Source organism: Lactuca sativa, chromosome 9 (genome assembly GCF_002870075.4).
Source record: "Lactuca sativa cultivar Salinas chromosome 9, Lsat_Salinas_v11, whole genome shotgun sequence".
Classification (NCBI taxonomy): Eukaryota; Viridiplantae; Streptophyta; class Magnoliopsida; order Asterales; family Asteraceae; genus Lactuca; species Lactuca sativa.
Window position 1 is genome coordinate 158,115,463 of NC_056631.2, and position 20,995 is coordinate 158,136,457.

The following is a 20,995-nucleotide window of genomic DNA, read 5'->3' on the forward strand; positions in this document are numbered from 1 at the left end:
ATATATATATATATATATATATATATATATATATATATATATATATATTAGATGTTTATCCGTGCAAACGACTGCGATAAATTCTTTTGGCAAATAATTTTCTTACCGGGAAGTAAATATTAGATTTTTTATTAGTTATTATGTAATAAAAAAAATTACAACTTTTCAATAAAATATTTATGTTTAGATGATATATTTATATTATTTGTTTATATAGTTGATATAAATTAATTAACATGAGTGTCTAATTTAAGAAAAGTAAATCCTCCCTAATAAATGAATATAATTTTGCCAATTGTCAATCTCTAATGAGTTTTGACATTTGTCATTTTATGGTATTTTTGAAATGAATGTTATCCGCATGTCAATTCTGATTTGTTTCAAATTTTAAAGTTAAAGTCAGACACTTATATATGTAAAGTATTAAATATAATATATATGAAATTAAATTGCAATGAATACGTTTCTTATTTTTCTTATTTTAAAGCTTTATATTAAAAAATATTTGATATTTACACTTTAATATTTCATTTTTTTTTAAATTAACCCGTATAATAAACGGGTGTCACACCTAGTTAATTTATATACATAAATTTAATAGTTTAAAATTATCATTGTGCTTCAAATTAAATTTCTTAATAACCTTCCTTAATTTAAGGCTTCAAAATTTTGGCAAGTATTAATGATTTATATATATATAATCGATTTGTACAAAAACGTTTGTATATTTCAAAATATAACCAATATGATTTATAATATGGTATAATACCACAACTATTGTTTAATAATAATTGCTTTCCGCCGACTCTAGAGGTTCTTGAGCCTCGCCCCTTTTTTTTAATATTAGATTGTATTAATTTTCTAGTTAAATGAAGTATTGTTTTGTCAAGTATGACCATTTTTAATTAAATATGTATTAGAGTTGAGAATTAAAGTGTTTGCAAATGACTGGTGTGGAAGTTTTCTATTGAAATCATATTTTTAAATTTACTATTTTCATATTGGATTATTGTTTCTTAATTATGTTTATATTTAAATTATCATTTGCTTATTAGTTTTATGTTTGAATCTTAACGATGAAGTTAATTTAAATAAAATGATGATTTATTTTGAAGTTTCTAAACCATAGATACCGCACCACACAATATATTACGGTTTATGACTTTTGAGGTGTGGTTTGCGATTTTGATTTTTCGTAAACTGCACAGTTTGCTGTTTTGACTATAAATCATATCATATCGTACCGTGCACACCCCTATATCTATATATGTGTTTTACACCAAATCATTACTAAAAATACGATAATACCCCTTTTAAATTTTTTGAATTTTAAACTACAAAAGAAAACGGTAAACAAGCATTACATTTGGATTCTACGGTAGTTTGTAAACTTATCTTTTATCAAAATAATTATTTTGCGTGGTAAAGAAATTTTCCAAAGGCTATATGTTTAATATTAGATCATTTTGTTTGTTCTTTGTTGAGAAAAGAAACTTCCTAAAAGGAGTTTATGGGCTTGTTTTCCTATACTGTGCATCGACTAATCTTTACTGGGACCCATACTTTCGTCAATTTACACTTTCGGTTTTCGTGAAAAGTATACCCCGTCCCCTGCATCCTACTCTATATAAATATAGATCCATAGACTGAGATATCAACACACACTCTGATTTAAACAACAATCACTTACCAATATACGACTTCCTCTCGTGTTAAACCACATACATCTCGATCATGGCCGACGCTTCTTCTGTTACCGATGAACCAGAGGTTTGTTTATTGTTATATTTTATTTATGTATTTGAACAAATCATTTTAGTCTCTATACATTCAAAATTGTTTAATGGAACATATGATGATGTTTTGTGTCTATAACATAATTGATGCATGATTTCTAAAACTGAAACGTGTTTCTCCATAAGAAATGTGACATGATGAGTTGAGCATTGATTTGGTTGTAGTATTTTTTGTCTTTGTTGCAAAAGGTTCAGAGCGAACAAGAGAAGTTGAAGCATTTGGAATTCGTGGAAGCTGCATTAGTGCAAGCAATTGTTTATGCATCAAAAGCTTATGATTTTGCTAAGGACAAGACTGGGCCTTTGAAACCTAGCGTGGAGACATTTGAGACTCATGTCAAGACTGTCGTTGGCCCTGCTTATGAAAAGCTCCAGGATTACCCTATTGTGGCTCTCAAGTTTGTTGATCGTAAGGTCAGCTTTATTTTCTTTCTCTTTAATTTCCTCTACGCTTTATTATACTAATTATTTATCCATGAGTTTGGTTTTTTCTTTGTTAAAAACCCCGAAAGTGAAGTTTTGTTATTTTCTTGTTTGGTGTAATTAACTAATGCTAGTAAAAATAATTTTAAGAAACTTTTTACCCAACTAATCCATGTGGTTCATGCAAATCCTCTTTCACCATGACCCATGCAAACTTCATGCACTTCATCTTTATGACATCGAACATCGGTCTATTTAATGCATGTCATAAACAATCTGTTTTATTTTGACTGTCTGGTCTTATTTAAGATTAACCGTTAGACAAACCCCTTGAGGTATGAAATTAAGAAGGTTGAGAATTATAGGTTTAACTAACCACACATACATACCCATAAACATGAGAAACGTGCTTTACTATACTTTTACACATGGTTTTCAAGTAAGAAACCTTTTTTGTTACAAGTTTTATGTAAAGCAAATTTGACAAAAAAAACGTCACCGAAAAATTCATTAAAGGTAGTAGGTTAGGAAAAAGAAAAAGATAAAGTGCGCAATATTTGGATTTTCACTTTTGTGAAATTAAAAGAATTGTTTGACTATATATGTCAATAAAATAAAATTTGTAATATTTTTTTCATTAATACTTTTCTCTCGATATTTCTTCGGTGCAAAACATGTGATTATAATTTTTCTTCCATATCTTCCCCCGTGGTACTTATAACCTGCTAATTCATGCATGCATGTCTAATTGGTGCATTGATGATGATACATGCATGATTTCAGGTTGACGAGTCTGTTACCCAAATAGATGGTGCGATGCCTCCATATGTGAAGGGTTTAACAACTACAACCAAAGGTCTTCTAGTCAAGGTGGATCCAGTCGCTGAGGGATACGCTTCTTCAGCTTGGAAAACCCTAAATTACCTTCCATTTGTGACTACAGTAGCTAAGGCAATTGCACCATCAGCAACTTTAATTACTGAGAAGTACAACCAGACTGCCCAGCAAACATCATCATTTCTGCCATTGGTGCCCACTGAGAAGATTTCTAGGGTATTCGCCATTCCTTCAGACACAAAACCAGATGAACCGGTGGAGGAGGTCCCACGTGGAGAGGAAGAAGCTGTGGAGGAGGCAGGGGAGGAAGTTGTAGAGCCTGCTGCAGCTGGAGAGGAAGAAGTTGTGGAGGCTTAGGAGCAATGATTAACGTTAATGTTTATGGTGTTGGGGGTTTGTTTATCTTGTAAGGTGGTATTCTAATATTGTGGTTTATGTGGTGTTATTTATTTTTTGTATGATGTATACATGAAGTCGTACGACATTAGTATTGGGATCTAGATTTGTATTAGTGTTGGGTTCTGGATTTGTATGTTCAAGAGCCCATTTATATTATGAAAAAAAAAACTTATATTATTTTCAAATGTTGATTATTTATTTTAACTTTGCTTATGCTCGTAATTTTAGTATCATCGGAAGTCTCAAATGTCTTAAGTTTTCTTTCTTTAGTCACTCTTATTGTATGTAGTAGTCTTTTATTTTCAAATCGAGAAATTAAATATTTTCCCATGCCTCCTTCCTATTTACCTTTTCAGGTTGAGAGTTTAAATTCTCAGTTGACATATATATGGAACAAGTTAAGTGTAGTTTAGTATATTTTTCATTTTAAAAAATAAAAAATAAATAAGACTTTTCTACTAATCATCATCGCTTTGAAAAACACTTATATTTTAAAACATATTTTATTATATTATACTACATACTAAATTCAAACTTCTTGTATGAATAGTAATATGAATAGTAATGTTTTTTTATTTTTAGATTTTTACCACAAAATTTTTAGATTTAGATAGATCTAGTCCCTGTAGTTTTTAATTTATAAAAATGGTACATGTACAGCTTCTTTTTTAACAAAAATGTTCCATATATCAAATATTTTTCTATGTTGGCATGTTTGCCTCCTGTGTAAAAAACAATTTAAAAAAAAAAAATTGTCCTCGTGATTTATAGAAATGCCATTGTGAATTTATTTATAGAAACTGTCTATATATTTAAAAAAATTGCAAAAATTGTTCCCGTAATTTACAAAAAATATCATTGTGTAATTTTTTTTTACAGAAAGGGTCTCTATGTTTAAAAAAACTACAAAAAATAGAATTATAAATTTGGTCCCTACACTTTCCTACGTCAGCAAGTTTTGGTCCCCCCAAACAGTGCACACAAAATAATAAAACGATTAATAGTAGTACTTTCCTTTTGCATGACTAGAAAATAGTAAGCAAAAACTTTTTTATGTCTCTTGCGAAGCGGTGAGGGACCACTTTCTAGTTTATATAATATTTTTAATTCTTTTATTACATAATAATCTCGTGTGTTTCTCCACTAAAATAGGATCTCCCTTGTCGTTTACATCATCGTATGTCGCTTCTACCCTCTTTTATCGTTCTCCTTTAGCCAGAGAAACCCCTAAACAAACCTCAAACTTTGGCAACATGCATGCCAAAGAAATCATCTTCGTTTTTTCTCCTTCAAAACTTATAAAGTCTAATCTACTCTAGCTTGAATTGAAAAAAAAAAGATAGTGTTAGCCATGAATGGTTCATCATTATTTACATGTTAATCATATACCTCTCTCTGCGTAAATCTTTTAAATTTGACCATTTATGAACAAGAGTTTTGTGTACCAACAACGACACTTTCAAACTAGTGTTTAAAATCTCTAAAAATTTAACATACATTTGGTCTACTTGTCAAAGTATGTTCTTATTTCTTTCATTCGTGAATAAAGAGCATTTTTTTCACATGTTAGAGCATGTAAGTACGGTATGACGACCAAACTGAATGCTCAGACAAGTTAATCGGAGAAAATTCAATGTCGAGGATTCTACGCCTACCAACATGCTATGATGAGTTAGAATTCTTGACAACGGTACATAGTGTTGTGGATAAAGATAGAATTTCAAAACATGGATAAGATTTATATATACCAAACTAAATTTGTTACGGATATATATATATATATATATATATATATATATATATATATATATATTCATGATAAACTAACGGGTGGGTATAACCAACACAACTTTTCATGAACCATCATAAATGGTTCATGCACTGAACCGATTTACCAGAGAATTAATTAGCTAACAATCTAGGTTGACACTTTCTAACACCTCCCCCTAATCTAGATCACCTATAGAAACATTCAACACCTTACAGCTCTCAGACTCCAAGCATCATCCATTATTCATCATCAATTTTTTTAACCTTCCGATGGAGATTATCATCCACAGGCACACACACTTTCTTGTTTCCTTTCACAAGATCATCATATACATCATATTTGCAACATGCATCATCAACCAAACTTTCAAGTTCTTCAATTGCCATGAACATTGCTTCACCTTCCTTGACTTCATACCCACATATGAAATTGACGTCTTCACTCTCATCCTTTTTTTGTTTATTTCAGTACTTCATTGTATGTATGTACTTTTGATAGTACAAACATTGAGTTTATGATAAAGGTGTTACATGCTCCTTACCTTTTGCCTTTATAGAGAGTTGTGGGTGAAAATCTTGTTCTGTATGGTTGTCATCAAAGTTCCGCATTCTAAATTCATGGGATTGGAGTATCCATAAGGTATTTCAATCAATAAACTGGATGAATCCTTTGATTCTTCCACTGCCACTACCACATATTCGAATACGCGTGAGACTCCTTAGTATCATCTAAACAACCATTTTATCTTTGATGTCTTCTCCATTTAATCTTATTTGATTTGTCATGGCAATCACATGGTTGTAAAAATATTATATAGTTTCTGATTCCTTCCTTCTTAGACCATCAAATTCGTTTACACATGCATCACTTTTACTCTATATTCTCCCCTATAACAGTTTTAAAATGTATCCCATGCCTCTTTAGAAGATTTCCTACCTGATATTCTCTCGAAGATGGGATCATCGACTGATTATTAGATAAAGAACAATGCCTAGTTGTCTTTCTTCTTTAATTCCTTTTATTCTTTTTCCTGATGTGCAGCAGGATTCTATGGTTAAGATGTACCTTCTTCCAAGATACTTCATAGATCCAACGATTCATACAGAAACCTCATCTGGGTACTCTAATGAAGATATTTTTTACCATTCAATCATGGCAACTTGGTTTAATAAGGATTGTTGTTCATAGCCATCTTTGAGGAAAAAATAAGACATCATACATTTTTACTAAGAACATGTTAATGTGATGTGAAAGATGATCTTTTGTTTTAGAAATTAATATGAATGAGATCTTTTGGTAAGACCTATATTTTGATTTTTTACATTTTATGGTTGGTTTTTGGGATGTTAGACTCAAAACATTGCGGAGTTTTAGAAAAAATAATCTTTTTATAAGTAACTAAGTAAAAAGGACCAGTTTTGAAAAGATAAGTGAAGAAAAATCCCACATGCCTCGGAGAAGAGAATGCAGATGGTCCAATCATCTGAGATCCATGGTTAGTTATCATGTCTAAGTGATATGATGTATAACAATTTATGTTATGAAACTTACTTACATTCTTATGTGATGTTTATATGTAATTAGTATGCATTCATATGACATGACATGATTAGTTCCACGTAGGTAGCTTGTAGTTTGGTTGTCATGATTTTGTATGCTAGCAGATAAACTCAAGTGCTTTTCAGGATAGTGTGTTAGAATTGTCTGTTAGATTAGTTGATTGATTGTTGAATTCCTTGAAATATATATATATATATATATATATATATATATATATATATATATTCGTATTAATTAACTATTAAACAAATTCATTAAGATTTTGTGCCACTAGAATTAAATATACTTAGATTGTTTGGTTATGCCTTATTGTGTAACTCTTGTTTGAGTTCAAATATTGTAGTGCATGATCTCTTAGTCTAAGGGCTACTTGCTTCTAGATACATGCTGTTAGTATTCATAAGATAGTTAATTATTATTGATAGAAGCTTCTTCCTAGTAGGATAGCAGGATAAGGTTGAATATATGGTTAGAAGAATCATAGAAGGAAAGTCTAGGAAGATTAGTGGTGTGTGCTCTTCTGAGCACGTGTAGATAAGAATAGAACATTAAGAATTGATAGTAGTTACCAACTTTGGAACCTTGAGACAATTCTTGGGACGAGTACAAATAGATGTGGAAGGTAGTATATGTATATACTACTAGAAGCGTATGATTCGTACGTGGATCAGAAAGGGTCAAAGATATTACTAAGTAGTTGAAGATAATAGGTAATGTGGTATGGCACTATGATTCGTTTATGGCATGTTTTTGTCGATCTTATGGTTATTATGTACTAGATGAGGAGGATTTTGGTTCAAACCTAAGTGGACCTACTAGCTTGGGTCTGAGTATTGTAAGAACATGCAAGTCATTTAAGAATGAGGTGTTGGGTTATGAGCAAAACATCAATCCCATGGTATACATGAAAACCTAAAGCTTTGGATCTAGGTTTTTCTATTTGCACATGTAATAATCATCCAAAGCTCTCAAACCCTAAACTAGCATACAACAAAATCGGAATCAACATAAATAAACTGGTAACAATGTTACCTTTGATTGTTGCTTGAAGATCTTGAGCTTTTGAGAACCTAGCACCTCGAATGCGATTCCTCTAATGAATCACAAACACCAAAGCAATTGGATGATCTTGGAGAGAGGGGAAGGCTAAAAATCGGCTCTTGGAATCATTCTAGGGTTTCTAATAGTCGAATTCTAGTGCCCAAGGGTCCCTTATATAGCTGCAGAGTTAGGGTTTTAATCAAAAACCTAATTAGGTTGCTTAGGCTTTAAGCAGCCCACAAGATCCTTCTAGAATCCCTAGCTTGGATGATTTCTATATGGGCTCCAATATAAAATCTTCCATCCCTTTCTTAAGGGATCCACAACCCATATTACAACTATCTTATAATTACAATATCAGTCCCCCAAGTTTAATTAATATCTTTTGTCCATAAAATTAATTCTTGACCAATATTAATTAAACAAATATGATTTCTCGTTTAATATATTATTCATATAATATATTAATAAACCATAATAACCTCTTCCTCCATTATTCATCCAGTCAAGTTACTTCGGTGAAGGCAACCCAAAAGGACCATGCTACAACCGGGTCAAGTATATGTCAAATATAGTTATGGGCTTAGACACCTAATCTAACAGTTTCCCTTGATATCTGCTGACCATGCTCAAATCAAAGGCCACATCAAGGCAAGTACATGTCATAACATACATGATTGAGCCAACTGCGGAAGCATAAGGTACTATGCTAGTCTTTGCTATCTCGGCATTGGTACTTCGGCTTTGAGTCTTACTCAACTTGGTATTGCTTTGGATTGGTAACTCCCCCTTCTTGGAATTCTCCATGTTAAAACGTTTCAACACTTTATCCAAGTAAGTACTTTGACTAAGTCCTATTAGTCTTTTACTCCTATTTCTCAAAATCCTTATCCCAATAATATAAGCAGCTTCTCCGAGGTCCTTCATAGTGAAGCACTTCCCAAGCCAGGACTTAACCTCCTGCAAGGTTGGGACGTCGTTTCATATGAGCAATATGCCGTCCATATACAAAACGAGAAAGCTAACTATACTCCCACTGGCTTTGACATATACACAGGACTCATCTTCGCTTCTCGAAAAACCAAACTCTTTGACTTTCTCATCGAAATAAAGATTCCATCTGCGAGACGCTTGTTTCAATCCATAAATGGATTTCTCAAGCTTACACGCTCTATTAGGGTGTTCTACATTAACCAAAACCCTCTGGCTGACTCATGTAAACATCTTCAGCCAACTTCCCATTAAGGAAAGCGGTTTTGACATCCATCTGCCATATTTCATAATCATGAAACGCAGCTATGGTTAGCATAACCCTTATAGATTTAATCTTCGCAACTGGTGAGAAGGTCTCATAATAGTAAACTCCGGGAGTTTGAGTAGAGCAATTTGCAACCAATCGCGCCTTATACGTGTGTACTTTCCCATCTATGTCGGTCTTCTTCTTGAAGATCCACTTGCACTCAACCATCTTACGACCAGGTACATTGTCAACCAAGTTCCAGACTTGGTTGTCATACATGGACTGAATCTCATTGTCCATAGCCTCTTTCCATTTTGAATACTTCGGGCCTGCCATGGCTTCCTTGTAGTTGTTACGCTCATCCAAATTTATCTGTGTACTATCACTGATAAACGTATCACCCTCAATGGTTATATGGAATCCATATAATATAGGTGAAACACTAACTCTACTGGAATGTCTAAGCGGTAAGGACTCGTCAATCGGTTCAACCAGAGTTTCCTCCTTGGGTTGAGCGCCCGTGTTAGAGGTTCCTTCATCGTTTTGATTCTTGAAGCTCTTCAAGATCAATTTGCCCCCCACTATCCCCTTGGCATATGAGTTCTCGTTCTCGAAAAACCCTTCTTGTTGGGTCAAATATATGGTTTATACTTTGCTTTTCTAAGAAAATATATTTTTCTATAATTTTGTGGCTGTGTACGACTGCACATGTGTGTGCGGCTGCACACCTTGTGTACGGCCGCAGACGCGTGTGCAGCTGTACACTCATGTGCTGATGGTGGCCCATGTCTCGTATATAGAGGGTGAGGAGTGTAAGGCTAGTTAGAGATAAGTGAGAGAAACTAGAGAGAAGAAGAGTGTGTGTGAGAGAATCTATGTATATTGAGCATCAATCATATTATTGAATACATTATTAGATTCATCTTAATTCTTCTTCTCCTTCTCTTCTATTTGATTTGACATCATCCAATTGATTGGGATTCCGCACCATCAATTGGATCTGATTGATACTCAAGCAATTTGGGGACTTACAATTGGTATCAGAGCTTGGATTGTATCAGTCAATTTTGTCAGATCTGGAGCTTAGTTGATCTTATTTTGAAAAGATAATTGCGTTTCTGGATAGATCTCTGAAAAATAAGGGGGGTTTCTTCTTTGCATTTTTCATAAAAACGAGTTTTTGATCGAGTTTTGGAGCAAAAATGGGTGAAAAACATTGTTTTTTTCGCGAATCTGTTGAAGGTATGCGGTCGGCTTGGTGTGCGGCTCGATCGTGTGCAGCCAGGGTCCGAAGTTCGCATTGTGTACATTTAAAAAAATAAAGGAATTTTTTAGGCTCCCAAGATAAGAACTCGGGACCTCTAAGTCATCAAACACGCCTCTTACCAGTTGATCTACCAAGGAACTTGTTAAACATCCCGTTCCTTTTAAACTTAAGGTCTTCTCAGCACAAAATAAATCAAAAGAAATTCAAGGTTGCAAGATTCGAACCTAGGACGTTTGATACATCAACACAACGCCTTAACCAACTCGTCTAGCAGGCTCCTTGTGTCATTCTTCCGAAATTTAAAATATAACTCATCCTTTTCGCATCTAATTTCGCAAATTGACAAATTCACCCCAAAATTCAATTTCTTTTTATTTTTAAATTCCATTTTCAACCAAAAATTTTAGTTTTTATTTTTGATTTTTATTTTTGATTTTTTTTATCTAAAATTTTGACATTGATTTTTAAGATTTGACCTTTGATTTTAAACTTTGACTTTCTTGTTTATCTTTTAAATTTTCAAATTTAGCTTTTCGGTTTGACTTTTCAAGTTTGATTTTTGAGTTTGACTTTTTAAATTTGACTTTTAAGGTTGACTTTCTCATTTTGTTTTTAAGTCAAAGGGCAATTAACAAAAACAAAACAAAAAAATAAAAATAAATATATAAAAATAAAAATAAAAATAAAAAAAGAAAATGAGTTCCGCATCAATTCAGGTAAATGAATCTGGTTGCTCTCCATCTTGTGTTAAAACTATTAATTTTTTACGAGAATCAATAGATCTAATTAATAGAGAGAATGAGGACTTAAAATACGAAGGATATCAACTCAGGAAAGGTCAGAAACCGTTAAAAGCACAATTAGAAGCCAAAATCAAGGATTTCCGAAAGCTTCAAGAAGATTACAGCAACAAGTGTGAAAATTACGATCACATTAAACACAAACTTGCTAATGTAACTAAAGAACTTGACACTTTGAAAATAAAGTGTGAAAAAACATATGTTAGTTTCAAAAATTATACTGCGTCAAGTAAGACAGTCGAGTCCTTAGTTGAAAAACAATTGAGTTTTAAAGATAATCACACCAAGGGTTTATGGTATCACAGTGTGCCCCCTCCTTTTAATCACAACTATAACCCACCCCTTGAGACCAATGAGGAAGAAATGCCTGCTCAGTATGGCCAAACCCCTGCTCCAGATTCAGTTAAGACTGAACAATCAGGGCCAACTGATGGTGTTGAGACGAAAGATACTAATTCTTTTACTTCCTGTGCAGGCAAGGTAGTAGAAGAAGAGAACAAGGAGAACACTTTTGAACAATCCAATGTCTCCTTGAACTCTGAATTTGTTGCTTCGAACTCAGCTGCTTCTGATCAACCTGCTGTTGGTAAATACATGCCACCAATTCCAGCGAATCAAGGTGCCTGCTGCAAGTGTGCATGTGCGAACAACAAGAGACAAGGCATGGACACGCCACCAGGGGCAGGAAGAAACAACTTCACAGTGAAGAAAAAGTCTTGTTTTCACTATGGAACACCTGGACACATTGCCAGAAATTGTCCAAATCGCGCATATATTCCCTACTACGCACATGGCTGGCAGAAAACACCAAGAGGGAGACACCCCAAAAGAAACCCTTCGAGGTCACGTTCAGACAATGGTGACTGGAACGCGCAGAAGGCCAAGAATCAAACCCACAAGGCCAAGAATCTGAATCCCAAAGGCATGAAGGGAATGCCGGCTAAGAAGCAAAATCCAAGAGATGCTCCCGTGAAGCCAAAATCAAAGTCATCTCAACGGCCGACATCAAGATCAAAAGAAAGTACTGAGCCACCCATCAGAACGAAAAAGAAATGGGTTAAACCCAACTATAAATGGGTTCCAAAGGCTCACTCTCCCAAATCTTCTAACGATTCTAATATTTCTACATATTTTGTTTGTGATAAGCAGGACATGTCATGGGAGAGAGTATCATGCAAGGATGACAAAGGTCAACCTAGTTTCAAAATGGAATGGGTTCCAAAGACCAATTGATCCCGCTTTGTGTCGGAGCAGCTATGGAGGCATATCATCAATTTTCAGTTTGTTGATAGTGGCTATTCCAGGCACATGATAGGAGGCATCTCTCAACTGTGAAACACTCAGAACTTTGTTTGAGAGTATGTGTCCCTTGCGGGAAAGGAAGAAAGGAAGGGATCACATGGGGTTTGTGATTAACGACATGAAGAATTTTCATATTTGTTCTGAGATTATGCGTGCTGTTCTCAAACCTTCTGGATGCAAATTCAATCGGTGAATTACGGTTTCCATTTTCTTCTCTATACTCCTGAGTTTATCTTACTCTGATTCGTTTTAAAGACAATTTTTCAATCTTTTATAGTTTTTCTTTAGTAGGTATTGTTTGGGAAGTGATATAAACAAGTGATAACAGGCAATCTGAGTCTGTGTAAAGTACCAAAGCTGAATTGTGTAGGCTCTGTGATCGATGCGTTGGTAGGCACGGAGAGTTTAACAGACTTGACTAGGTGCACATGAACTTAATGAATCTAGAGACTTGATAAATCTTGACCTAGATAGTTCCGTTTATCCTGACAATACGATGCTCGCATAGGTTAAGCAGGGAGATATACATGAGAACCCACCAGTCACATTAAGAGAACCCGTACCTAGAACTGTGGTTTAACTTTTCCTCGATGTACGGATTCTGTCCTTAATTCCGGTATTGATAGGGCGACTAGGGAATTCCGATAAGGTAGGTCTGTAGAAAATTATTTTATTTCTTTCTTACTATTAGTCATATGTTGCCTCCTCTGCGTGATTGGAAGAGATCCGACCTAGACTGCAACATATGCAAATCTATTTCTCTGCATCTTATATCTATGAAATTCTTCCTATCTATTAGCCATATGTTGTCTCCTTTGTGTGATTAACAATCCGACCTGGTACACAGCATATGCAACTTTCTACTTCTCAATCCCTCTAAAGCTATAATTAATCATAATCTAAATCTATCCTCTCTATGAATAATAGTCTGCTCACCTAAAGTAAGGAGTATCTCGGAAGTTCTTGATTATTGAGGTATATCAGGAAGCGGGAAACTTGTTCTAGTACATCTAAAATTGAACAATTATAGATTGTTTGTAGATCTCGCTGCTCAATTTAGGTGAACAACAATATCCTTGGTCATCGTCAGATGAATGGTCCTTAGGAAATTTTATCTAGGAACATAGGATCAACTTGTCTTGTCACTTATAGCATGTCCAAAATTTGTCACAATTTTCCGTGTTTAAGTGGACCACAATATCGGTGATCGACCAGATTTATTCATGAAGGGGAAGGTACTGACAAACGGATTAAGACTGTCTAACAACTTTGATCCCAAATATTTTTGTTTTTGTTAAATTTGTTTATAGTTTTCCTCTATGCACAAATTTAGGGGGAGAATTAAAAAAATATATTAAAAAATCTAACAAAACTCAGAAAAATTCGAAAATCAAACAAAAAATAGAAAATTAAAAAAATTAAAAAAATAGTGTTATTTATGTTTTATTTTTTCAGGAAATATCAAAAATCCAAAAAAAAAATTTGTGTGCTAATTTTTCTTTTAGTTTTGTTTTGAAAAGTGATTTCGGGCGTAGATGAGACTCGTGGAGACTGTATTGAAGATTTTCTAAGCCAAGGCTTAATCCGTGAGCATCGAAGAATTTTCATTCGAAGGAGCAAGAAATGAAGATTATTCTTTAAACATTCAATCCTTCAACCCCAGAAGCAAGGTCAAGCTGCGCTTGAAGATTATGTGACAGATTGCATTAAAGCCTCCTCAATAAATCTGCTGCTATCTATAAACCTGCTGAAGTGACCTAGAAGATTATTTCTCTCCGTTGTTCTCTCTGAAGATTCTCAAGCTGAAAGTGCTATCTTTCAAGAATCTTTTCATCAAGCCTCCTCACCCAATGTGCGTTTAGAGTCAAATCTTGAAGAAATGCCCAACTACTCAAGATGAAGTCATTCATGGAAGATTCATATGTTCATCCTGATGCTGTGAAGAAATCGAAGAAAAACGCTGAAGCCAATCTCCAATTGAAGATTAACAAGAAAAGTCAGCTACTTTTTAGGGGGAGCTTGTTGGGTCAATTAGAAAAGAAAGCTATAAACCAAGGGGGGAGATTGTTGGGTCAAAAATACGGTTTATACTTTGCTTTTCTAAGAAAAAATATATTTTTCTGTAATTTTGTGGTTGTGTACGGCTGCACATGTGTGTGCGGTCGCACACCCTGTGTACAGCTGCACATGCGTGTGCAGCTGTACACTCGTGTGCTTCTGGTGGCCCATGTCTCATGTATATAGGGTGAGGAGTGTAACGCTAGTTAGAGATAAGAGAGAGAAACTAGAGAGAAGAAGAGTGTGTGTGAGAGAATCTATGTATATGGAGCATCAATCATATTATTGAATACGTTATTAGATTCATCTTAATTCTTCTTCTTCTTCTCTTCTATTTGATCTGACATCATCCAATTGATTGGTATTCCGCACCATCAATTGGATCTGATTGATACTCAAGAAATTTGGGGACTTACACCTCTCCTCGCAACGAAGACAACCTTTTCACTCGGTCTATAGAAGAGATATCCAAACGAATTATGTGGATAGCCAATGAAAATTGTGACATCCCCAATTTTCACGGCCAGAAAAGACCGATTTTTGTTTACGCTTAATAAAAATCAAAGTACTTTTTTTTTAATAAAAGTATTGTGGAATTTGTCCCCAGAAAAACATGATAATTACGTTATCAAAGCATTTTCGAAGAAATGTATTTTTTTTATTTATTTTAAAACATTGGGATGTCATCATCAATACAGGAACATAAGCATAAACAAAACTTACATTCATTTACACTAGTGATCTACATCTCTTTTAAATCTCTCAGTGTAAAGTAGCTTCATATCGACAACTGTGATTCAAATAAGTTGGAGTGGGTCAGGTTGTGAAACCTGGTGAGTACATAGGGTTTTCAACCCACAATAATATAATTATTATATTTAAACATCAAACAATCAACCCAATTACCCATTCCCATTATCTTCTTAAGGATTTACCCTAAGGATCAGCTATTTCTCATTCATTTATCCCTAAGGATTATCCTAAGGAGTATGTACGAAGTCCATTGTTTTCAATGACACAGCTGTCAAGCACAGCTGCTAGTTCTATCATTTAGGCGCCGCTGCCAGAATTGGGACATTTTCTATGAGGCGCTTCTGTTGGTATTGACCTTTAAACGCTACTGTCATGGTCATAAGGCTCCCTATTAGGCGCAACTGCCGATACTATCCTTAGAGCACAGCTACTAGGATGTTTACCATAGATCTAAAACATCTACGGGTTGTGGCGCAGCTGCTAGTGCTCATCTATAGGGTACTAGGTCCATTGCTGCCAATGTTTACCTAGAGGGCACTAGGTCCATACTACTAATGTTCCTCTATTTCAGCTTTTATCCCTCATCATTCAGCTACCCATGTTTTACCCAACATATTTTGTAGATATAAAATACTGTATACAGTTTACATCATTTAAAACATGTATAAAAATCTTTCACCAGCATAGACAACAAGTATTCAGACAATATGCACACATAGCATGTAATTTATATTAAAATACTTCATATCTATGTGTAAGATGAAAAAGGACTATGCACTCACTTGAAAAGGTGGTGATTCCGAACTCAGACAGCGCTTTGCTTCTTAAAAAAATAATTTCCTTCGACGAAACCTAGTATTGTTACCACTAGAGTTTAGTCTATTATTCGCCAAGACTAATTAATAGTCTAGCTATTATTACTATTATATAAGCGTAAAAAAATACTTATATAACCCATAATAATAGCCCAAGTACTTATTATAAGTTCTTAATAACGTTACTATAATTAAATAAAAGGTATATTAAAAATAGCGTAGACGTAGCTCACTTACAACGAGTTTTATAGAAAACCAGGCTTTTCTTGGAGCATCGTTCCCGAGCCGAAAAGCTCTTCTTCTCAGAGCCGTCGAGCACTCTGGGGCTTCCGCCTCGTGCTAGGGAGGTTCCCTAGGCTTTTCGGGGGGGGGGGGGGGGGGTGGGTGGGTTTCGGGGCTAGAGAGAGGTTCTAGAGAGAGAGTAAAAAGAAGAAAGAATGGGAAAGGTGCAAAGAAAATGAGGGTGGGAGAGGTTCTATTTATAGGGTGAAAATGGTTGAACTTGGTGCCACATGTCACCATCTAGTGGCAAGACTTGGGGAGAAAGCAATGGCCAAGATTGTGCCACATCACCTATTTTCGCACAACACACTTCCGACTTCTAACACTCGTAACTTTCACATACGACCTCTATTTTTGACGTTCTTTATATCCACATGTAGGTAAAAATATGATCTACAACTTTCATTTTGACTTCGTCGGCTAATTCTTGACCGATCTTAAATTTATCAGTACGAGGAGATTATACTGTTAAATGTTCGCGTAAAATTCATAACTTCTACATACGGACTCTGTTTTCATTCTTCTTTTTACCGTTGAGTTCCTATTAATGAGATCTTCAATTCTCATTTAGGTCGTGTAGGCCAAAAACCGATTGATCTAAAAATCGAGTTTCGGGTCGTGCACTGCTAAGCCAAATGTTAGAAAATTCATAACTACGTCATACGAAGTCAGATTTGGGCGTTCTTTTCTTGTATGTTATCGGTTTAACATATACTACAACTTTTGTTTAGATTGCTAAGGCTAAAAAGTCTTCTATCGTAAATTCACTATTTACGTCGCGTCGTGTCGTGCAGGTTTTGCCGTAAAACTTCGACGGGCCATAACTTCTTCGTTATAACTCGGATTTTGACATTCTTTATATGCACGGAAACCTTGAGATATATTATAAAAATTGGTTAAGACTATTTATTATAAATAATCTTTTTCCGAAAAGTCATTTTCGACACTTATTGTCTATAAATTGACTAGCCCGGATCTACGGGTGTTATGAATGTCTCGCAACCCCAAACCTTGATATGTGCCAATGAGGGAGCTTTCCCGATCCACATCTCGTGAGGTATTTTGGCAACCTTCTTAGTCAGGACTAGATTAAGGATATGGGCGACATTCTCTAAGGCATACCCCCAAAATGAGATAAGTAACGAAGCCCGAATCATCATGAAACGAACCATGTCCAACAAGGTTCAATTGCACCGCTCAGCTACACCATTCAACTGTGGTGTCGTAGGTGGCGTCAATTGCGAAACAATTCTGCATTCCTTGAGGTAGTCGTGGAACTCCATACTAAGGTACTCACCTCCTCGATCGGATCGGAGCATCTTAATTTTCCTACCCAACTGAGTCTCCACTTCTTGCTTAAACTGTTTGAACTTTTCAAAGGTTTCTGAATTGTGCTTGATTAAGTAGATATACCCATATCTGCAATAATCATCGGTGAAAGTCACATAGAAGCGGTTCGCATCCCTTATGGTGGATCTAAAGGGCCCACATACATCAGTATGTATGAGATCTAATAAACCTTCACCCCTTTCACAAGTACCAGTGAAGGGTGACTTGGTCATCTTTCCAAGTAAACAAGACTCGCACGTGTCATCATCCCTAAGGTCGAATGAATCCAATACTCCATCCTTTTGGAGTTGGTCTATGTGCTTCTTGTTGACATGTCCAAGACGACAATGCCATAAGCATACTTTATCTAAACCATTGGAAGAATCAATATGCAACACATCATTTCCTAAGTTGTCTACAACCATCACAGTTTCATATATTCCATTACAAGGCAATGCTTCAAAATAGAAAGTACCATTAAAGAAAGCATTAATAGAACCATTTTCATTATTAAACAAAAATCTATAACCTTGTTTATACAAACCATGAGAAGAAATAATGTTTCATGTCATTTCTGATGAATAACAACAATTATTCAAATCTAGACCTAACCCACTACTAAGCACTAAAGAGTAAACTCCAATCTTGGTGACAGCCGGCGCTTTCCTATTCCTCATGATCAAGTTTATCTTCCCATGCTCCACATCCCTACTTCTTCTTATACCCACAAATCAGAACAAATGTGAAAACCACATCCTGTATCGAGGACCCAAGACATAGCATGTGATGAGTTATTAGATTGAATAGTATAAATACCAGCAAAGGTGGGCTTTATCTTCCCATCCTTGATGTCCTGTAGGTACTTCGGGCAGATTCGTTTCCAATGTCCTTTCTCGTGGAAGTAGTAGAACTCTGCTTCCTTCGGATTGGAAGAGGGAGCAATAGGACCAGCTTTGGTACCACTAGAAGAGGTACCATCGTGAGACTTTCCCTTGTGGCTCTTAGAAGGAGCCTTCCTCTTCTTTCCTTTTCCTTGCCTAATTGCCAAGAAAGGAGCACCAGTAGTAGGAGTAGACACAATAGATTTGTCTTTCAGACTACTCTCAACAGTCCTTGGCAGGCCTTGAAGGTTGCTTAGAGTGACCTCGTCCTTGTTCATGTGGTAGGTCATACGAAATTGGTCGTAGCAAGGAGGTAAGGAGTGTAGAATAATATCTATGGCCAACTCTTCATCGAAGTTAACATTTAACTTCAGCAAGCGGTCCACGTATCTCTACATTTTCTATAAGTGGGTCGTGATGGACTCTCCATCCTTTATTTTGGTAGTGATCATCGCAACGATGATCTCATATTGTTCCTTCCTAGCACTATGATGGTACCTTTCCATCAAATCTTGGTACATCTCGTAGGGATAGTAGTCCTCGTAGGATTTTTGGAGTTCTGTAAACATCGAGCCACCCTTTCCCACAATTTCTAGTCCAAATTAGTGTGTCGGTTATCCATGCATGCTCCACTAACAACTTGGCAGGGTGCAAAGTGTAATTTCATGGAATAACATCATTTCACATTTTTCCGAAAGTAACTAAGATTGGGAATTTTTTTTATAAAAACATTTAGTTACTTTATTAATCATTATACTTTTAATGAGGAATTAGTTGCCCTATCCTAGCTGTCCGGCTAATGCCCCTCCATCAATCAAGGAAGTGGTGGGTAAGAGTGAACACCCATTAAACTGTCATTTTATAGGCAACAACCTTATACCCCCCTTATAGATCGGCTTCGTGAATGAGGTCTACTAACGCTAAGACTATCTTAATCTTATACATATATATATATATATATATATATATATATATATATATATATATACATATACATATATATATATATATATATATATATATATATATAATTATTAATCTTATAATATTATAATAGTATAAGGGTTGAAATTTAAACTTGTAAAATTCTAGGGTTTGGAATTTAAATATTTCAAAATTAAAACTTTTAATTAAAAAATTTAAATCCCAAAACATGAGGACAAGTTTTGAAACTTTTCAAAACATCTTTTAGATCAAATTTGAAAAATAATAAATTAATCATATTATTTATATTTATCACATAATTTGACATAATCTATTTTCTTGACAAGATAATTCAAATCAAAATACAAATAATTAATCTTTATCATATAAAACATGTAATTATCTTATTTATGATGATTATCTTTTAATTGCATTAGGATAATCCATACCTTATTGTAAAAATCATATTTTAACAACCAAAAACATTTTTGGTCATTATCCTAATTCAATTTCAGTCAAATTCCCGAAAAATCAACCACCAGACTACCCGACTCGCCCAGTCAGAGAATGGACTCGTCGAGTTGCCCTGACTCGTCGAGGCGAAAAATCAACCACCAGACTACCCGACTCGCCGAGTCAGAGAATGGACTCGTCGAGTTCGTCAGGTGACTCGACGAGCTCATCTGGGAGAAGCATGATTTTTCGATTTTCAGCTTTGACTAGTTTTAAAAATGCATCAAATACAAAAGAAAAACGACCTAGGCTTTGATATCACTATTGGGTTATGAGCAAAACACCAATCCTATGGTGCACATGCAAACCCTAAAGCTTTGGATCTAGGTTTTTCTATTTGTACATGCAATAATCATCCAAATCTCTCAAACCCTAAACTAGCATACAACAAAATCGTGATCAACATAAATAAACTAGTAAGAATGTTACCTTTGATTGTTGCTTGAAGATCTTGAGCTTTTGAGAACCTAGCACCTCGAATGTGATGCTTCTAATGAATCACAAACACCAAAGCAATTGGATGATATTGGAGAGAGGGGAAGGCTAAAATCGGATCTTGGAATCCTTCTAGGGTTTCTGGTAGTTGAATTCTAGTGCCCAAGGGTCCCTTATATAGCTGCAGAGATAAGGTTTCAGTCAAAAACCTAATTAGGTTGCTTAGGCCCTAAGCAGCCCAAAAGATCCTTCTAGAATCCCTAGCTTGGACGATTTCTATATGGTATCTCATATAAAATCGTACATCCCTTTCTTAAGCGATCCACAACCCATATTGCAACTATCTTATAGTTACAATATCAGTCCCACAAGTTTAATTAATATCTTTTGACCATAAAATTAATTCTTGACTAATATTAATTAAACAAATATGATTTCTCCTTTAATATATTATTCATATAATATATTAATAAACCATAATAACCTCTTTCTCCATTATTCATCTAGTCAAGTTGCTTCGGTAAAGGCTGTTGGATTAGGTGTCTAAGCCCATAACTATAATTGGTATG

The 20,995-nt window shown here is 34.9% G+C and overlaps 1 protein-coding gene across 2 annotated transcripts; it reads left to right on the forward strand.

Moving 5' to 3' along the window:
• Positions 1-1,616: 1,616 nt before the first annotated feature.
• LOC111895551 (small rubber particle protein) lies at positions 1,617-3,632 on the forward strand. 2 transcript variants are annotated; one of them, XM_023891639.3, is made up of 3 exons: positions 1,617-1,770; positions 1,986-2,210; positions 3,003-3,632. In XM_023891639.3, exons 1-3 carry the CDS (start codon positions 1,735-1,737, stop codon positions 3,411-3,413), a joined length of 672 nt encoding a protein of 223 aa, XP_023747407.1. In that variant the 5' UTR covers positions 1,617-1,734; the 3' UTR covers positions 3,414-3,632. The 2 variants fall into 2 exon arrangements, with proteins under 2 accessions (XP_023747407.1, XP_023747406.1); XM_023891638.3 differs by having other exon boundaries at positions 1,650-1,770; positions 1,962-2,210.
• The last annotated feature ends 17,363 nt before the right edge of the window (positions 3,633-20,995 follow it).

Bases quoted from the DNA above. Each gene is read 5' to 3' on its own strand.
- LOC111895551 (XM_023891638.3), top strand. From the start codon at position 1,735: ATGGCCGACGCTTCTTCTGTTACCGATGAACCAGAG. The intron at 1,771-1,961 runs GTTTGTTTATTG...ATTTGGTTGTAG, and splicing joins CTGTTACCGATGAACCAGAG to TATTTTTTGTCTTTGTTGCA. The intron at 2,211-3,002 runs GTCAGCTTTATT...GCATGATTTCAG, and splicing joins TCAAGTTTGTTGATCGTAAG to GTTGACGAGTCTGTTACCCA.